Source organism: Patiria miniata, unplaced genomic scaffold (genome assembly GCF_015706575.1).
Source record: "Patiria miniata isolate m_02_andy unplaced genomic scaffold, ASM1570657v1 HiC_scaffold_18, whole genome shotgun sequence".
In the NCBI taxonomy this organism is placed as follows: Eukaryota; Metazoa; Echinodermata; class Asteroidea; order Valvatida; family Asterinidae; genus Patiria; species Patiria miniata.
The window spans coordinates 17,538,937-17,554,394 of NW_024037056.1; the positions used below are offsets into that span (position 1 = coordinate 17,538,937).

At 41.7% G+C, this 15,458-nt stretch overlaps 1 protein-coding gene across 3 annotated transcripts in view; it reads left to right on the forward strand.

Moving 5' to 3' along the window:
* The window catches only part of LOC119724963 (solute carrier organic anion transporter family member 4A1-like), a 35,493-nt gene that overhangs the window by 14,943 nt on the left and 5,092 nt on the right, over nt 1-15,458 (forward strand). For all 3 annotated transcript variants that reach the window (XM_038196302.1, XM_038196303.1, XM_038196304.1), the window contains exons 2-9: nt 4,479-5,547; nt 6,141-6,240; nt 8,409-8,530; nt 11,598-11,852; nt 12,750-12,945; nt 13,575-13,740; nt 14,240-14,418; nt 15,378-15,442. In XM_038196302.1, the coding sequence (XP_038052230.1) occupies nt 4,722-5,547; nt 6,141-6,240; nt 8,409-8,530; nt 11,598-11,852; nt 12,750-12,945; nt 13,575-13,740; nt 14,240-14,418; nt 15,378-15,442 (1,909 nt within the window). In that variant the 5' untranslated portion in view covers nt 4,479-4,721. The remainder of the gene's footprint in view (nt 1-4,478; nt 5,548-6,140; nt 6,241-8,408; nt 8,531-11,597; nt 11,853-12,749; nt 12,946-13,574; nt 13,741-14,239; nt 14,419-15,377; nt 15,443-15,458) is intronic.

The window sequence follows — 15,458 nt, forward strand, 5'->3', positions numbered from 1 at the left end:
GCCTGAGGGAGGGCGAAATATCCCCGTTGCAGTCTAGGAGAGATGCAAGCCTGAGGGAAGGCGAAATATCCCCGTTGCAGTCTAGGAGAGATGCAAGCCTGAGGGAGGGCGAAATATCCCCGTTGCAGTCTAGGAGAGATGCAAGCCTGAGGGAAGGCGAAATATCCCCGTTGCAGTCTAGGAGAGATGCAAGCCTGAGGGAGGGCGAAATATCCCCGTTGCAGTCTAGGAGAGATGCAAGCCTGAGGGAGGGCGAAATATCCCCGTTGCAGTCTAGGAGAGATGCAAGCCTGAGGGAGGGCGAAATATCCCCGTTGCAGTCTAGGAGAGATGCAAGCCTGAGGGAAGGCGAAATATCCCCGTTGCAGTCTATGAGAGATGCAAGCCTGAGGGAAGGCGAAATATCCCCGTTGCAGTCTATGAGAAACTCGAGCCTGAGGGAAGCAATGCGGTCGGCCCATGAGCGGGCGAGAGAGCACCTGAAAGCAAGAGCAAGAAGACAAAAGAGGACCTACGATAAGAAGACAATGACAACAATGCTGGACGCAGGACAATTAGTATGGCTCCATAATCCCAGTAAGAAGAAAGGCTTATCGCCGAAGCTGCAAAGGCGCTGGGAGGGACCATACATGATTGTTGACAAGTTGTCAGATGTCACCTATCGGATACAGCGGAAGCCGAGGGGCAAGAAAGTGGTGTGTTTTGATCGGCTTAAACCCTACTTAGGTGAGACGCCAGAGATGTGGATTGAGAAGGGGACACCTGTGACGCATAGTCCAACACGGACGAGACAAGTGGAGGGAGCTCCACCGGAGGGACCACAGCTAGGCGCGGCTGAAGAGTTGGTTGATGAGCGAGATAATGACGGCTCGACGGTGTCAACCGAGGTGGAGGTACCAGTAACACCTGTGGAGGAGACCGGGGGAAATACAGTAAAGAAGGCCTGGAACAAGCCATGGCAGGGAAGGTCACCAGAGTCACCGAAACCTCATCGAGAGTGGTGTACCAGGATGATCAGAAAATCATGAAGGACAAGACCACACGGGTGTACGAAGTCGCATTCACTGCCGGGGTGGCCGTGAACAAGTAAAGAACTCCAGCAGCTTATAACACCTTCTAAGGAACCATTAAGAAGCCCTTATTGGTTTAACTGTAAATATAAGTTATTGAAGTGTTTGCGCCTGACAGGTTTCAACTAAAGTTTTATAAAGTTTTGTAAAGTTTTGAAAAGTTTCTAAAGTTTTGTAGAGTTTATAAAGTTTTGTAAGTTATAAAGTTTTGTAACAGTTTATAAAGTGTTCTAGTTTTCAAGTTTTATACCTTTTCTAGTTTATAAAGTGTTCTAGTTTTCAAGTTTTATACCTTTTCTAGTTTATTAAGTGTTCTAGTTTTCAAGTTTTATACCTTTTCTAGTTTAAAAGTGTTGCGGACCAACATTGTGCACCTTATTAGGAACAAACTGTATTGCTTTTATAGTTTTTGTAAGTTTAATCGGTCAAGGGACTGACCGAAACTTAAGGCGCGGCTGTGTGGCGCAATAGCAGTTTGGTGGTAGCCAGGGGCTATCGTAGCTGTAAAGTAGACAGCGACCTAGACGTCAGCCAGGTCTGATGCGCGTAATGCGCCGCGGCACCAGTCTATTTGCCGCGTGGGTATAAAAGCGCGAGCGCGCGCTCAGTGTGGCAGTTCCTCAGTTCCGTTGCAGTACCGTTCCAGTCCCGTACCAGAGTAGTGAGACACGGGTGACCAGTAGTGCGTCGCAGTTGCTGAGCGTGTTTATTCAGTCCCTCGCCCGTGCAGATTAGCGGTAGTAGGCAGCTGTGTCCGTAAGTGGGGCTCTTACTGGGATAAGTTTAGCGGGGGCTTGTTCGGTCAGTTGAAGAGGGGAGGAACTCCGTCCACGGGAATAGGTAGCGAGGCCGTAGTGGTGAGTGGACGTTAACTTAGTGTGGAAGATTTATAACCTGTACAGGGAACTCGCACCTGTTTAGGAAACTCGCACCTGTTTAGGAAACTCGCACCTGTTTAGGAAACTTGCACCTGTTAAGGAAACCCGCACCTGTTTAGGGGAGGCACCTGGGAAGGTGATCAACACCTGTCAAGGTCTAGAGAGGATTTGCAGTCTGTCTGAGTAGATTATAATAAAGGAATGTCAGCCTAAAGTGAAGAGTCCCGTGTTTGATTTAGAGGTGCCCCGTTTCCCTTCCCCTGCCCTGTTCCCGTGTGTGCTGGCGCGAGAGCTGCTGGCGTAAGAACCGCCCGCGGATAAAGTTGTTCCCCTGCTGCGCCTGGCGGTAGACTGCCCCAAAACGGGCCTGCTCCCTTGGCCTACTCAGAATTGACCGCTCGCTGACGTCGGCCGAGGACGACTCGGGGTTGCTGTCGGCGCGACCGCCACAATACCGTACAAAATATAGTATCGGTACAAAGATCATCTGGACTGCAGGTGCAGCCTGCAGAAGCGCATTAAATCATGTACATTTTACAGTAAAAACAAAAAGGTACCAGCACATATCCTTTTATCCAGGGATATACAATGTACATTTTATGCACAGGTCATTATGAATTATTTTGGCGGAATTGCTAATTAATCCCGGTTTAGATGACTCTGGGACTGAATCTCGTGAGTGGGCGAGTTATGTACAGTGCAAGGTGCAGGTCCGTTTGTCGGAAATATACCGCTGATGTGTGTTGAGTTGTCTCACTGGATCACTTTACCAAAGCACGAAAGGACTTTGAATAAATTAACACTGGACAAAGTAACACAGTTCAAATGATTGATACAAAACAATACATTAATGAGATGAAGAAAATGTTGCCTCAGACGTGCCTGTGCCTAAGGCCCCACAAATAATTTGTTGGCACTTCGTTATGCAATGTAGTACAGGTGAGAAGGGCTAGTAAAATACTGGTACGCTTTCCTGTGAGGTATACATTAGCCTTACATGAAAGAAGAAAATAATTTTCAATTCTTAATCGGAATCCAGGTATCCGTTTCTAAAACCCAGGAAGGAAATCCCCTCCCACTGACAAATCTCCACAATTATCCCATCATATCCATGGTATACCTACAAGCTGTCATCTATCACTCCCCCCCCCCCCCCCCCCCCCCCACTCTTGTAAATTGACACCCAGAATGCCTGATCCCTGTAGCTTGGCCCCAGGGCACGTCATATCACTTGTCATTTCAGGGGTAAAAAGCTTGACCTTGTCTGGTGAATGGGGTTTATGGTGTGTGCATGTGTACCTTAGGGTAGGTGTTATCTTGTAAAAAGTTGCAGTACTCAGTATATATATAGTGAGACAGAGTGGTACTGTATTATGGCAGTGAATGTTTCCCAGGATTGGTGATTCATGGCCTTGATGTACAGTATGAACATCTTTGACAGCTAGCCTGCAAATTGTGAGTGCATGATAAAAAGATCTGAAGAGCCTTACATATCAGCTGCTATACTTGACTGTGGTTTTTCCTGATCATGTGGTTCGATGCTGTTGGATCCATGGGCAGAAATGTTCAGTGTGGCGTGTGGGGTATTATCTTAACCCCCAGACAGGATACATACTTGTATATCTTATAAGTCAATGACCAGTGATGTGTCCATACTTAACCTGTTTTCAGCAACAAGGGAAATGTGTCTGGTTGTTACATGTATTGTACTGTAGCCATAGTCAAGTTGTAATCGTGCAGATATGCCCGCTACTCGTGTGGGCACCACCGTGAATTTTCGTCACTTTTGCTTTTATGGCTTCAAACCCCAGCCAGGAGTGATGTCTTTTTGAGCAACCCACTTCACAGAATAAGGAGACATACTACTAGATGCTAGTTTATGTTGAAGTTTGTAGCCCTAAGCCACGTGGGTAATTGTACTGCGGTCTACATTCTAATCTAGTGAGAGCCCATTGGACTAGTTTTGCAACATGTGTTAAGCACATTAGCTTAGGCCACACAGGTGTTCAAGCATACATGCTGCACTCGGGCACAGTAAAGCATTATTGGAATTGATCCTAAAGTCCAAGTACGAGTTTCCGGGATACATTCAGAACCTTTACATAGTGTGTATTTGGGGCCATGTACATGTTGTGAGTACATCTGTTCACTGATGAGTGATGGTCATGTCCAGATGCATGATGTACATGTTACATATCCGGATACCCGCTTCTGCTGTGTTAGCTCCATCTAGCCAATCTTTTAAATCAACTGTCCATAATTTGTTCCTTTAACATGCCCCCTGCTCATAATTTATTAACTTTAGCTGTGGTTTTTCTACTAGCTTCATGTTCTCTTGAGGAGGGCCAAAATAAAAAAATTAAAAAAATGTATGACCAAGTTCAAGTAATAAAAGAAAAATTCAGTTGTACATTTTTTAGTGACTACAGTGTACGTTACTTGGACACTGCAGGCGAGCAAGAAAGTTGGTCACAACACTCAACCATTTTGTCGTTAATCTTGAGTTTTGTTTTATATTCCCTTGCATTAGGAACTGGAAGGAGAAAGTCATTGTTGAGTGATGCACACAAGGCATCTCCGTTGATGAACGTTTGTGATCGGACAGCTGCGGAGCTTATCACACAAACTGTGAATTCTTGTGACGAGGTATACATGTGTTTTCGCTTTGTCGGACAGGAGTTGCCTGTAATCAACTTCTAGATTTTCAGCCTGATGAAGATTTGAAAAGCAGCATTGCAATTGACTTGTTTTTAGTGCATCATCTGTAAACTCCATGTATAAACCATTGGATGAAATGGATAGTTCTCCAGTCAAGACGAACGGGTCACCCCTGACTGAAAACACGGACACCGAATTGGACCCATCAGGCCAGTATGCCAACAACAGTAACAACGTGACTGCAGATGCAGAAGTTCCATTGCCGAACACGGCAAGCAACGACGAGAGCAAAGAAATGAAAACCGTGAACGGGTACGGCAAGCTGTCAGATCATGACGAAGATGAGGAAGCGGAGAAGGTGGAGTTGGAAGAACTGGAAGCAGAAGTGGAGTGTGGCTGGCGCGGATTGCGGCCGCGCTTCCTGCAGTGCTTTAACAAGCCCCCCGGCATCTTACTGTTCCTGTGCCTGTTTGCGGTGACGCAGGGAATGACCGTCAACGGTTTCGTCTACGTAGTCACCACGACGCTAGAGCGTCGCTTCAACCTCCCCAGCGTGCGTAGTGGTTCCATCTCCAGCTCGTACGATTTCTCCGTCATGATCGTCATCACCTTCGTGACCTATCTCGGTGACCGTGGACACAAGCCCCTCTGGCTAGGTGCCGGGGCCCTGTTGTTTGCCCTGGGCTCCTACACCTTCACTCTACCTCACTTCCTAACACCGTTCTACGACTTTCGCGCGTCAGACTTTGAGCTGTGCCAGCTTGACCGTAACATCACAGACGCGTGCTCTGTAGAGGGTTCCGGGAGCGCCCTCGCCAATTTTTTCTGGTTGTTTGTGTTCGCGCAGTTTCTGCATGGACTTGGTGCGGCACCGCTGTACACGCTAGGTGTCACATACATTGATGAGAATGTTCAACCAAAGATGACATCCCTGTACATTGGTAAACATTTTGGTTTCATATTTACATGTAACTGTATATTCCTCAAAGGCTTATCACATTTTCAAATATTTGAAATGTTAATGTCCTGGGTTAGGTTCATCTGGTCTGAATCATTCATGAACCTGGAATCCTAGGATAAGAGACATCAGCGGAAAAATCACTGGTTAGTCCGGGAAATGTCAAGATCTTGATTTGTTAATGATGGAATCCTTAACATGTAGAAATGCTACTGAATCACAAATTCAAGGTCCTTTAAAAAATCCCTCTCTTAAACTGGATCATCCACATACAGTTAGTTTTTAACAGACTGGAATTGAATCCTTGGGGATCTACATGTACTCTGAACATTATAGAATGCCCAGGGACTTTAAAACATAGAATTAGAAAACTTGATTATTGATTATGAATTGGAGATTGCAGTTGATTCTGTTTATTTCCAACTCGGATTTGCATTTTAATAAGTTTAGTGCAGTTGAGAGGTCGTAGATCTCTACAAATTAGTTTCATATACGTACATATTGACTGCATGTATGCATGTACATTTTAAATCTTGATCCTCAGTTACATGTTTAATCTTTTAATCTGTACCACAGGAATCTTCAATGCTGCCTCTCTTCTAGGCCCTGCTATTGGTTACCTGCTAGGAGGTGCTTTACTCTCCATCTATACAGACATCAGGGTGGACTCCAGCAGGTAAAGAAATGCATGATTACGTACAATCTGAGTTCATAAATGAAATCAATAAAGCAAAGCAAAACAAAACAAAAAATCCAATGACAAACCAAAATTATCTTACAATGTAACCAAACTAAACACCAATCCACACACAAAACCACCCCAACCCAAAGAAAAACAGACCTCACAACTGAAAAGTCAAACTGTTCATTACCAAAAACCCAACCTAAAATCCAAACTCAAAACCCAAACCTCAAACCCCATAACAAAACACACATTTCCACAATTTTCAAAAATTAAAGCAGACTTCATTTATCCGAGGATTTCTAAAACAATTCCAACATATCCATTAATCTGTACCTCTTGCAACATTATTAGGTCCTTCCCAACCCCCAAAATGGTCTTGAGGAACCCTACCTGTTGCCATGGTGAAAAGGGGAGCTGTATCCATACATACATTTGTACATGTACAAATGTTGACGGAAACCCTTAAAATTCATTGAATAAAAAGGAACCTCCCCAAAAGAAGTAATCTTTTGTTTTTCCTTTCAGACAGGGTTAAAACATGAGGCTCTTTTTTTTAACACAAGCAAAATGCTTCAGCACCCTTGCATAGTTGTACATATGTGCACACACTACATGTACATGCAGGGTTTCTTTCATGCGGATGCCCATTGCAGTCTTAAAAGCTTTCAATTTGCTGCCACATTGACACCCAACACACCATGTCATCTGATTTGCCTGGCAGTGTCCAGTTGCCTGTGGATTTATGAGGTGCTAAACGCAAATTGATGTTTACAGCTGCACTGAATTACGCCCAGTAGTCTGACCCAACCGTGACCTTAATATGCCCCTGGCTTACAGTGTGGACATACGGAACTAGAAAAATATAAACTGCCCTACCACATGGAGCTAAGAGTTGCAAAGACAAGCGTTTAGATTTATGTTTTTAAGGTCATTTTACTTTTTGGGCTGAGAATTTAACAGGCGATTTCAAAGTTACTCATGTAGTTCATTGTGAATCTTGGGTCATTTTTTTCCATACCGTTACATCTGGTGTATAATTTTTTTTGTACGTTCAGAATCAGAACACATTCCTTACTGCCTTTATTTTCACATTAGGCATTTCATGAATTTATCATGTTCTGGTGTCTAAAACTTTCTGATTGATAAGCGAGCTCTATCGCTGCATGCATTTACATGTACATACCGGTATCCAGCTCAATTGAGTTAAAAAGTCTGTAAATTGTGTACATGTACATAAAAAATATTTCTAAATTTTTTTTAAAAATAACAATGGTTGGTTATTCATGGAATAAAAGCTGCTGATTGTATCCACAAAACAGTCCTTCTAAATTTGCATTTTGTTTTTCAAAATACAATGTTGAAATTCCATGAATAAAGGTTGTGTGGATGCGTGCAAGGTTTCAAAAAAGGAAAAGGAAATTATAAGGTTTCAGGGTTCAGTTTTCGCCACGAGAACACGGAAATGATGTTGATTGGTTTGTGTACAGTCCGACATTGACAACGATCTTGGCATTGGAAGATAAAAACGTAGAGTAAGAATCGTTTCCGGTCACACTCTATGTCCGAAGTCCTCCAGGGGAAAACAATTTACAAAATGCAGGTCAGGGTTAAAAGATGTCAAGAGACCTTTGGATGAGTTTGTTTACAATGGAAACAAACCAATAATGAGGGTGTCAACCATTACAAGAGTCCAGGTGTAGTTTTGTTGACACTTAGGCCTAACACGCCACATAAAGATCAAATCACACAATATTTGGCAGGAAGCTTACACTTAAGGATTGGCAACTAAAGCTATGTGAATTGTAATTAAAACTCATTCTATTCTCTTTTAAAGAAACAACATTTTTGAATTTACAACTATATATAAGGCATGTTTTCAAGAAATTGTGCATGTATGTTCTCTCCCCCCCCCCTTTTGTTTTAGTTTTCTTACTATACCATACTTAGCTACAGGAACTGTAATAATGATGTTCCTTTCAAAAATACTAACCAGAGCTTTTTTGTCAATCTTTCTCCCTGCAGCTTTAATTGGGCACAGATTTGACTCCTCATTAGTGGCACATTGATATTGTCCAAAAAAAATAATTAGTTTGGTGCCAAAAAATAAAAACACTCTTATCGGAACTTTTCTGATTTTTTCCCCCTGATTTTCTTTGCAGCTTGGGTATAGACCCTGACAGCCCTCTTTGGATCGGGGCATGGTGGGTAGGCTTCCTCATCAGTGGCACGTTGGCGTTATCCATCGTTCTACCGTTCCTAGGATTCCCTAAAGCTCTGCCAGGTAAGGCCATGAAAATAAATCTTATCATTATTTTTAAGCGCTTTTTCCCCCAATTTTAGCGGTGGAATAAAGTTGTTGTAAATCTGATCTGAGCCATATGTTCTCCGAAAATGCTGTTTCCGGTAAGCTAATAAACCCTAACATTGTACATTCATGTATTATGTACTGGTACATGTGGTCGGTAAATGAATTTTCAACTTGTGTGTTTTATGCCAATGGCCCTTGTGTGTTAAGTTAAACTTGGGCCAAGTTTTTTTTCGGTGGATGTTTCCTTCAAGAGTGAATAACTTATGTATTGCTAGTAAAGAAGCAAGTTAGAAAAAAAATCTAAAAAAAAATGTAGGGAATGCATCTTGAATCAATAAAATCCAGGACAACACAGTTGAATGTTAACTTTTCTTCCTACATGTACATTGTAGATCCACAATCGCAATTGCATGTGAGCTCACCCGTAGTATCTGAAGAGGTTACCAGGGTCTAAGCCAGCACAGACTCAAAGGGAAGCAAGGCAATTTGTTTTGGAAAGTTCTTTCGGAGCCATCTGGTTTGTCCGATATTGGATACTTCCTTGGGGACCGTTACCACATCAGCCTGGACAACTCTCACCCTGTTTGTTGTCCCCTTCCTTCAGTTGCAGTGAGAAACACTGTAGGGTATTTGTGCACAGTTTGGCTTGAAATGTTGCCTGCGTTTTGCGAGAGAGACATGTGGGAACATTTGTAGGTCTGCTTGTAGCAGACTTGTCATTTGTTTAGAAAGTCAATTGACTCATTTTTGTCTGGCTTTTTTTCTGTGGATAGTACTTGAACTAGTCCGAGTATCATCCGTACGGTACAACGGAGGAGCCTAACCAACGTCTGATATGTGAGCAATGCAAATTTTTATGCAACCCGCGCCAGCCAATCGGAGTCGACTTTAGAAATTTTAGGTCATTTTGAACAGGAGTGTGGACTATATAATAAGCTGTTGATTGGTCAATTTAGCTACCATGTTTTTGTAATACATCGAAGACCTGATAGAAGGCGCCCGCTGAATGGTCAAAATCTAGAGGTCAAGACCCCATCTTGCTTTGCATAATTAATCATCGTTTATTTTTTTTAACTGTTTATAATATAACTTTCTTGCTCTTAAAGAACAACAAAAAGGGATCTCACTTTCAGCCATTAAAAGTGTGCACAGTAGGTACCGGTACACACTGCCAGTGGCTGCGTGAGATTAGAAGTCAAGGAAGTTCACGTTGATCATTTTAAAGGTCAGAGGTAGATGTACTCCACAAAGTGCTGTTTTAATCTATTTCAGAGGTGGTTATTCAAAAAGGGCAAAAGTTATAGTGCCCAAGGTGGTATGAGGTTTACATGCATGGAACTCTAAAAGGCTCAAGGAAATGCTGACTTGAGTCAAGTAGGGGTTTGCATAGGAACTGGGTACCAGGGAACATCCGACCGCTGATGTCTGGAACGGTTCCAGATTATGAAATCAGACGCCTGTAACCAACTATACAAATACTTGGTAATTTCTCAGACAATGAAAAAGAAAGTCTTAATACTACGACATCGGTGCGTCAGTACAGAAACTCATGTTTGTACAGTGAGGTTTAGCTTTATGGTGAAAACTGCAACTTTTGCGAGCATCATAAACGTCACTTCCGTTTTGTTTTTCCATGTAGCCTGGTTTTCATGTTGAAAATTCCCCACAAATACAGAACCTTTCTTTTTCATTGTCTGAGATGTACTAATTAATTCGTAAAGTACGCGATTCGTAATCTGGAAGTGGTTACTCACATCAGTGGTCGGTTACTTGGATACCCATTTCCGATGAACAGCCATTACAACATCAAATTGCCTTCGCTTTCACTTTCACGTGTACATGTGGTAGAGACAGATGGCCTTTAATTAAGCAAGTTTCAAGAGTCCAGAGAAATATAAAATTTGTTGGTTAGATATTTTAAGTTACTAAGTACAAACTGCTTTCAGTTTGACATCAGAACACATTTGGCACGGTTCCAACTCCCTTCGTAGACGTGCAGTGCCCATGCCTTGTAAGCCCCTCCGGAAGAGATAAAAAAAACAAGCAAAAACCAAAACAAAAAATATTTGCCCTTTCTCATATTTTTCAAGCTGCCCAAAATTAATGTCTAAAAAAACAAAAACACCATCACTCATCTTTATCTAGTCTCAGCCGTCAAGCGACTCCCTCCGGAACAACTCTACAAGCAGGATACGTTGATTTCTGGGGCGCGTGGTCGTGTTGTCAAAGGAAATATGTATTTTTCTTTAATTTACTTCTTCCAAAATACGCCTGCCCCCTTTGGGAGGCCCCTGGATGTTACCCTCGCGTTACAGGATGACGCCATTTATTAGCGAAGGAGCCTCGTCCGATTGTTTTGAAAGCCATATATGGATATGTCGGTCTTCTTGAGTCAATTACCGTCCCCGAGAATATCTGTGCGGTGTTTAGATAGAATAATTCTTTGTCCCGGGATGATAATTGTTGCGGAAACCATGACTAGGGGCCAACTTCGTGATGTTACTCAACACAGACAATATTTGCTTAATAACGTGAATCGTCCTGGCCTTTTGAACGTTGAGCACATCTTTACGTATAGATTAGTTAAGCAATATTTTCCTGCTTAGGTGAGAATGCAAAATTGAACAGGCAGTACTCAAAGTTTACTGGTACCTTGAGATTTTACAAGGATTACAGGGTTTTATGGGGTACCTCAGGGTTCAATCTCGAGTTATCACCCGTTTAATTTAATGTTATATACATGTAATTCATGCTTTCTTAGTCGTTCACATTTTGAATTGGATTAGTTTTGTTGTTCTGATACTTTCAAATGCTGATTTGTTCCAAGCTGTTATCCTGGCAGTACATTTTAAGATGATTAATAATTTATTTATATTTACAAGATGTGGTGTTTACGAATTCAGATTTATGCTAAGCCAAACTATAAGTATTTTCATATTCAAGTCTCGCCGATTTTAGCAGTGTGGTATCAAAGCTTACTCACCATTACTGATACACAGACTAATTGTTGCAATTCAATCTTTTCTTTCTAATTTCACAGGTCAGAAGAAGCTCGCCAAGCTTCGCGTCTCTGAGTGCCATGGCGGTCATGACTTCTCAGCCCGGACGGGATTCGGCAACAGCCTGCGGGATTTCCCCCGTGCCGTCTTAGTCCTGATTAAGAACCTACCCTTCATGTTCATCACTGCCTCGGCCTGCACCGAGTGGTTCATCCTGTCTAGTTTTGCCGTCTTTGCTCCCAAGTTCCTGGAGTCACAGTTTAATCTGACATCAGGATGGGCATCCATTGTTGTTGGTGTGTGGTGTTTGGTTTTTTAAGTTTTGCATTTTTTTTTAATAATGTGGTTTTATCTTGCCTGCCAGTATTGCAGAGTAGAGTTGGTGAAATCACCAATATGAATAAGTTTGTAGTTGCACCATGTGACATGAAATATCTTCTGTGGGTTTGTGTGGTTCCGATAAGAACTGGTCGAAACTCAAGGTTTTGGACAGTATGCTCTGCCCATCATCTCCTGGCACTGCATACTGTCCCAAAATGTTGCATTTCCACCAGGTCTTACTGGACCCTATCAAACCCACAAAAGATATTTTGTGTCATTTGTCCCAACCGCAAATGAGCAAGTGAAAAAGTGTCTTAATCTGTCAGATACATTATCTCGTATAGCAGTAGACATCAAAGAATCAGATGATGGTCCTAAGTTCCCATCATTTCTGAATGCTATATTTAAAAATAAATGCGTTAGCCAAGGCCCTATTCAAATAATTTTTGTAAACATCGTCTGCATTTGTTGAGCTGTTTACTTTCTTAGAAGAACCATAGGGTCTAGGAAACTACTACTATCACCCTATCATGACAAAAGGTTTAAAAAGGTGATTTGTAGGTTAGCAGTTACATGAAATAAAGTCTGAGTCTTTTTAACACCCATGGCATGCATGGCCCCCAAGGAGAATCCAAGGAATACAATGTAGGTGCATTCTTTCCTTTGAAATGCAAGAAATGATGTACTCGATGTACCTTTTAAATTATGCCACATTTACAAACTTGAAATGTGACTGTTCTAGCACATGTACTGCATTGTATTGTTTTGCTTAAAGAAACCATTAAACCATGCAGTGCTGGGGCGGTTTTGGGCGGTACAATGACAAATAGTGCTGAATATAATTCCTGCTTATCCACTCTTTGTATTTCCAGGCCTGACGGTAATTCCGGCGGCTGTCTTTGGCTCCGTGATCGGCGGCTGGGTGGTCAAACATTTCAACTTGATGTTCAAAGGAATGATCAAGTTCTGCCTGGCTATGCTCATTGTCTCTCTATTCATGATTGGATCGTTTCTCATCAGCTGTCCAAATCCAGACTTTGCTGGGGTGACTGTAGATTACGATAACAAGTGAGTGAAAGGCTATTGAAATGACTTTAGCCACATTGCTGAATGATGGACCCTTTTTAATACTGATAACCACCAATTTCCATGTACATGTATCTGTCATTTAGAGATTTCTACAGAGATTCCATTTTTTTTCTTAGTAAATTGTGGAGAGATGATGATATGTAGAATATTTTGTGTGAGTGTTAACAAATTTATTGAAGAGGTGATTGATTGATCGCACAAAGCCATTTTCTGCACAATCGACCGATCGCACTCTTCACGATCGACCGCTCGTGCAAACACGTTCCTGCCAATCGATCGCGCAAGTCTTGCATTTAGGAATCGGTGGATGGCACAAACACTTTCTTGTGCGATTGATTTATGGCTGCGTGATCAATCGATCGCTGTGCAATGGCCCGATGGTGGCACGATTGCCCAATGGCGCAGCACAATCACGCAGAACGACAGATCATGCCAACACATTTTGAAGATCTCTAACTTAACTCACTGGAAAAAAAATGAGGACAGCATTAAACAGTTTGTATTTCTGGCAGCTGTCAGGATCTCTATAAAGGGGTTACGCATTAAAAAGTGCTGTGTAAAGTGCTAATTTGTGTAAAGTGATTTTTTCACAAATTTTGTTTTGTCAGTCGGTTTTACGATGAAAGAGGAACAAACCTTTCATCCACCTGTAACTCTGGCTGCCACTGCGCCGATACCTTTGAACCGATCTGTGGAGTAGATAACGTCATGTATTACTCGCCCTGCCATGCTGGATGTGAGATGTCTGATGTCAATCCATCCAGCGGTATCAAGGTACGTAATCATCGGACGTAGTCCTGAAGCGGCCAGCCACTAACTGCATTGTTGTAGAGGTTGTAGGCTCTCACGACTGATCACAAGTTGATCCCACACAAAATGGACACAAGATGTTAGAGTTATAAGCAGGCATGCAACTTTTCCTCGGATCAGCTGATTTCCTCTTTTTTCACTTCCAATGTGTGCCATTGAAAATAGAAAAACACTGTATAAAGTCTTGGAAAGATTTGAATTTCCTCTTTTTTTGTGTGACTTCCCAGAATGAAATTTGTGCTTTGGAGTCCATTTGTGATGTTGTTGATCTTGCCATTACTATTTTCTTGTTTGATTTATTATTCAAAATGATTGGCACGATTCGTACTAACATTCATGAAAATATAGGGTGACTGATGTCTTCTGTGCTGTTCAATTAAATATTGATTCAAATAAAAGCATGCATGGCTGAATCCATGTCAATTAATGTTCAATTCCGTGAATATTTTCTCTCTTCATGTAGTCCTACCACAATTGTAGCTGCATCACCGTCCCAGACAGCGTCAACGATGGCGATCCCATTGCCGTCTCCGGCAAATGCACCAGCAGTTGCCAATGGCAACCATTGTTCCTGGCTCTGCTCTTCCTATTGGAGTTCTTCACCATTTTGGCTGTCGTCCCGGCAACCACAGCCACACTTAGGTGAGCAAAGAATTTATGTCAAATTCCTTCGTTCAACTGAAATATTTCATTAAAGATTCAAACCTGTGTAATGAATACCTTATTTCTTTATTTATTATTGACTTTCCATTCAAATTTAAATTTACTTGGTTCTTTTTGGAATTCTGAAAAGCCTTTTGAAGGAAACTGTATCACCGGTTCATAAACTGAAGGTTGATATGCAGTACATGACCATGACTTTTGCAGAATAAAATTGTTACAGGGGTGAGACATGTCTGATTTCAGGATTTTTTTTGTCATGATTTTAACTGATTTCAGGATTTTTTTTGTCATGATTTTTACTGATTTCAGGAGTTTTTGTCCTGATTTTTACTGATTTCAGGAGTTTTTGTCATGATTTTTTACTGATTTCAGGATTTTTTTGTCATGATTTTCCTGATTTGAGGGGTTTTTTTGTCATGATTTTCCTGATTTCAGGGTTTTTTGTCATGATTTTTACTGATTTCAGGAGTTTTTGTCATGATTTTTTACTGATTTCAGGATTTTTTTGTCATGACTTTCCTGATTTCAGGAGTTTTTTCTCATGACTTTCCTGATTTCAGGAGTTTTGTGTCATGATTTTTACTGAGTTCAGGTTTTTTTTGTCATGATTTTTCCTGATTTCAGGATTTTTTTGTCAAGATTTTCCTGATTTCAGGGTTTTTTGGTCATGATTTTCCTGATTTCAGGGTTTTTGAAGAATCCCTTTTGAAATCTAGAACTCCTGAGGTTCTACAATTTATAAGCTGTTTTCCCTTAAAAAGTTTACATAGAAATGGGTATTTTTAGGGGTGCCTTACACATATGCCATACATACACTATCGACACTATGTTGCTCTGGATGCATGGCGACCCTGAAACCCTCTGCTGATGGTAGATTTTTTTTCATTTTGCCTCAACCTCATCTCTGTTGTTAAACCCTATATATCTTTTCCTTGCAGATGTGTTCCTCATTCTCAGCGCTCGTTTGCTCTGGGTCTTCAGTCGCTGTTTTACAGAGCATTGGGTAGGTTTTTAATTGT